Below are 2,554 nucleotides of genomic sequence, written 5' to 3' on the forward strand. Positions count from 1 at the left end.
ACTGACCCACACCCAGCGGGTTTTATCCGATGCTTCGTCTCCCAAATCCTTCTGATCATTGGCTTTGAAGCCCTAAAAGAGCTGGGGTGGAAGGGAGGGCAGCAGGAGACGGGAGAGGCACGTTCTGTGCCACAGCCCTGAGATGGCACTGGCAGGACGGTGTTCCAAGGGGATCAGTGGCTGCTCCCAGCCAGGCTGGGGGTCCCAGCAGGTCGAGATGTGGGTGGGAAAGGCGATGGGAGGGGAGCTCTGGGGCTGCTGGATGGGAGCACAGCAGCAAAGTGAGGGAATGCTTCCCCTCCAAGCACCACCCAGTGCAGGGTGCTGGTCCTGGGAGGTGTTTCCCACAGGGGGAGCCTGCTGTGGGGCAGCAAGGGGGGCCGAGGGGTGTGGGGCGTGTGCCAGGGGATGCAGAGGGGCCGAGTGGCCCTGAGCTCTAATCGTCCTTGTCCTTGGCCCCGTGCTTCAGGATGCGGGTGAACTCCACGTAGTTGAAGTTGCCCTTCTTGTCGATGGGCGCCTCCCGGTACATCTCATCCACCTCCTCGTCAGTGAACCTGTCGCCCATGGTGGTCAGCAGCTCGCGCAGATGGTCCTCGTGGATGAAGCCTGCGGGAGCAGGGGCAGCGTTAGCAGGGGACACCACAGACGGGCTGAGCAACAGGACCTTCTCACCTACCTTGCAGACCCCCCTGCCCAGCCTGCCTGCTCTGGGGCTGGGCTGTCCCCAGGGGTGCAGCCCCAGCCTCTGTCCTGGCCTCAGGGACAAGGGGCTGCCCGTACCTGAGGCCTCCTCGTCGAAGCAGGCGAAGGCGTTGCGGATCACGTCCTCGGGGTCGGTGCCGTTCAGCTTCTCCCCGAACATGGTGAGGAACTGGGTGAAGTTGATGGGCCCCGGCGCCTCGCTCATCATGCCCTCCAGGTACTCGTCGGTGGGGTTCTTCCCTGCCAGACACAGGCAGGGGGTGTGGGTGAGCTCTGTCCCCCCTAGTGCCCGTCCCCAGGGCCAGCCTGTCCCCCCACTGCCTGGGAACTTTTTGTTCCATCACAAATGACCCCCCAAACAAAGAGAAGGGGGTTTCCACAGTGCCCAGGGCTCCCCACCTTGACAACTCTCTCTGTGTCCTGCCCCATGCCAGACACCCCATGGAAGCACATTGTGCCAGGCTCAACCCCACGGGAGGCACAGGGATCCATCTGGGAGTCCCTGGGAACTGAAGCCACAGCTTTGCCCTGTTCCCCTGCCACGCAGCACCCGAGGAGCAGGGCAGCCATGTCCCCTCAAGAGCCTGGTGCTGCTGATGCCCCTAGAACTGCTCCTGCCACGGATGCACCGGGGGGGGTTAACAACCCCTGCCCAGGTCCCCGTGCCCCCCGTGCCTGGCCTCTCCCTGCTCCCAGAGCTGCGACTCCCAGGGAGGAAGGAGGTCCCTCCCATGGCCAGGCAGGATCTCCAGAACAGGTTTGGCTGCTGTGTCAATCATTGACAGACCTCCCAAGGTGCCATGGAAGTACCGCAGGGAGCAGGAGGTGGGTGCTGTGGCCTGAAGCAAAGGAGCAGTGGGCTCTGGGTGGGCAGTGCAGCCAGAACTGAGTCTCAAGAGGCTGAGGAATCATGCTGGTGCCTCTTCTGTCACCCAGGCTGAGAGCAACAGAGAGCTTTGTCCTGCAGCAGATGATCCCAGGTGATATCCTGAGATGAGACTACTCAAATACTCCTACTCCATGGCTGCAGCTGGTGACTGCTCCTAGGGCAGAGCTTCCCCAACACCAAGGGTCTCTTCCCTTTTAGTGAGTACAGCTGGAAGAGAAACACCCCCAGCTGCTGCCCTTGGGTGCCTCCACAAATGCACCTTCTATGGTCAACTAGTGCCAGCCCCCCCGCAAAACCTGCTGGTTTTGCAGCCAGCATAGGACTGGCCCAAAGCGCAAGAGTTGTGCCTCAGCAGCATCCCATCAGTGCCAGCCTTGAGCCCCGGCGTGAGCACCAGATGACCCAGCAGCTCTCCCCACCGGCTGAGGGGGTGCTGGGGACAGAGGGAGACATGAAGGCACAAGGGAAGGGTCCCCCTACCAAGGGAAGCCAGCATGTCGTGCAGATCCTCCTTGTCAATGAAGCCGTCGCGGTTCTGGTCGATCATGTTGAAGGCCTCCTTGAACTCCTGGATCTGGGACTGGTCAAACATGGCGAAGACGTTGGAGGTGGCGCGTTGCGGGCGCTTCTTGGTGGTCTTGGCTTTGGCACGTTTGCTGGACATCTTGGCAGCTGGGGGGGTACCTGGGGGCAGGGCAGCAGGCAGGGGTGTCAGGAGGGTTGGGGACAGGCAGAACCCAGGCAGACACAGGGACACACAGCTCTTGGCACCTCCAGTCCCGTGCCTCAGTTTCCCTGCCTGTCACACAGCTTGGTAACAGTGAGACAAGGTGCTCACTGGGTTGGACATGGGGACAGGGGAGACTCAGGCTCTGAGGAGTCACAAGAGCTGGCAGTGCCTGCTGTCCCCCCTTCCCCAGGGCTGTCCCCACGGGCTCCCTGCCTGCCCTCTCTCAGCCC

The 2,554-nt window shown here is 62.1% G+C and overlaps 1 protein-coding gene across 2 annotated transcripts; it reads right to left on the reverse strand.

Moving 5' to 3' along the window:
• Window positions 1-343: 343 nt before the first annotated feature.
• Window positions 344-2,292, reverse strand: MYL9 (myosin, light chain 9, regulatory). 2 transcript variants are annotated; one of them, XM_009999844.1, is made up of 3 exons: window positions 2,075-2,292; window positions 784-945; window positions 344-609 (listed from the first exon to the last, which is right to left on the reverse strand). In XM_009999844.1, exons 1-3 carry the CDS (start codon window positions 2,256-2,258, stop codon window positions 437-439), a joined length of 519 nt encoding a protein of 172 aa, XP_009998146.1. In that variant the 5' UTR covers window positions 2,259-2,292; the 3' UTR covers window positions 344-436. The 2 variants fall into 2 exon arrangements, with proteins under 2 accessions (XP_009998146.1, XP_009998147.1); XM_009999845.1 differs by lacking the exon at window positions 784-945 and having other exon boundaries at window positions 437-609; window positions 2,075-2,258.
• Window positions 2,293-2,554: the final 262 nt, after the last annotated feature.

Source organism: Chaetura pelagica, unplaced genomic scaffold, assembly GCF_000747805.2.
Source record: "Chaetura pelagica isolate M959 unplaced genomic scaffold, ChaPel_1.0 scaffold146, whole genome shotgun sequence".
In the NCBI taxonomy this organism is placed as follows: Eukaryota; Metazoa; Chordata; class Aves; order Apodiformes; family Apodidae; genus Chaetura; species Chaetura pelagica.

Coding starts and splice junctions, on each gene's coding strand:
- MYL9 (XM_009999844.1), bottom strand. CDS start 2,258: ATGTCCAGCAAACGTGCCAAAGCCAAGACCACCAAGAAGCGCCCGCAA. Junction 946..2,074: donor CGACATGCTGGCTTCCCTTG/GTAGGGGGACCC, acceptor TGTGTCTGGCAG/GGAAGAACCCCACCGACGAG. Junction 610..783: donor CTTCGACGAGGAGGCCTCAG/GTACGGGCAGCC, acceptor CTGCTCCCGCAG/GCTTCATCCACGAGGACCAT.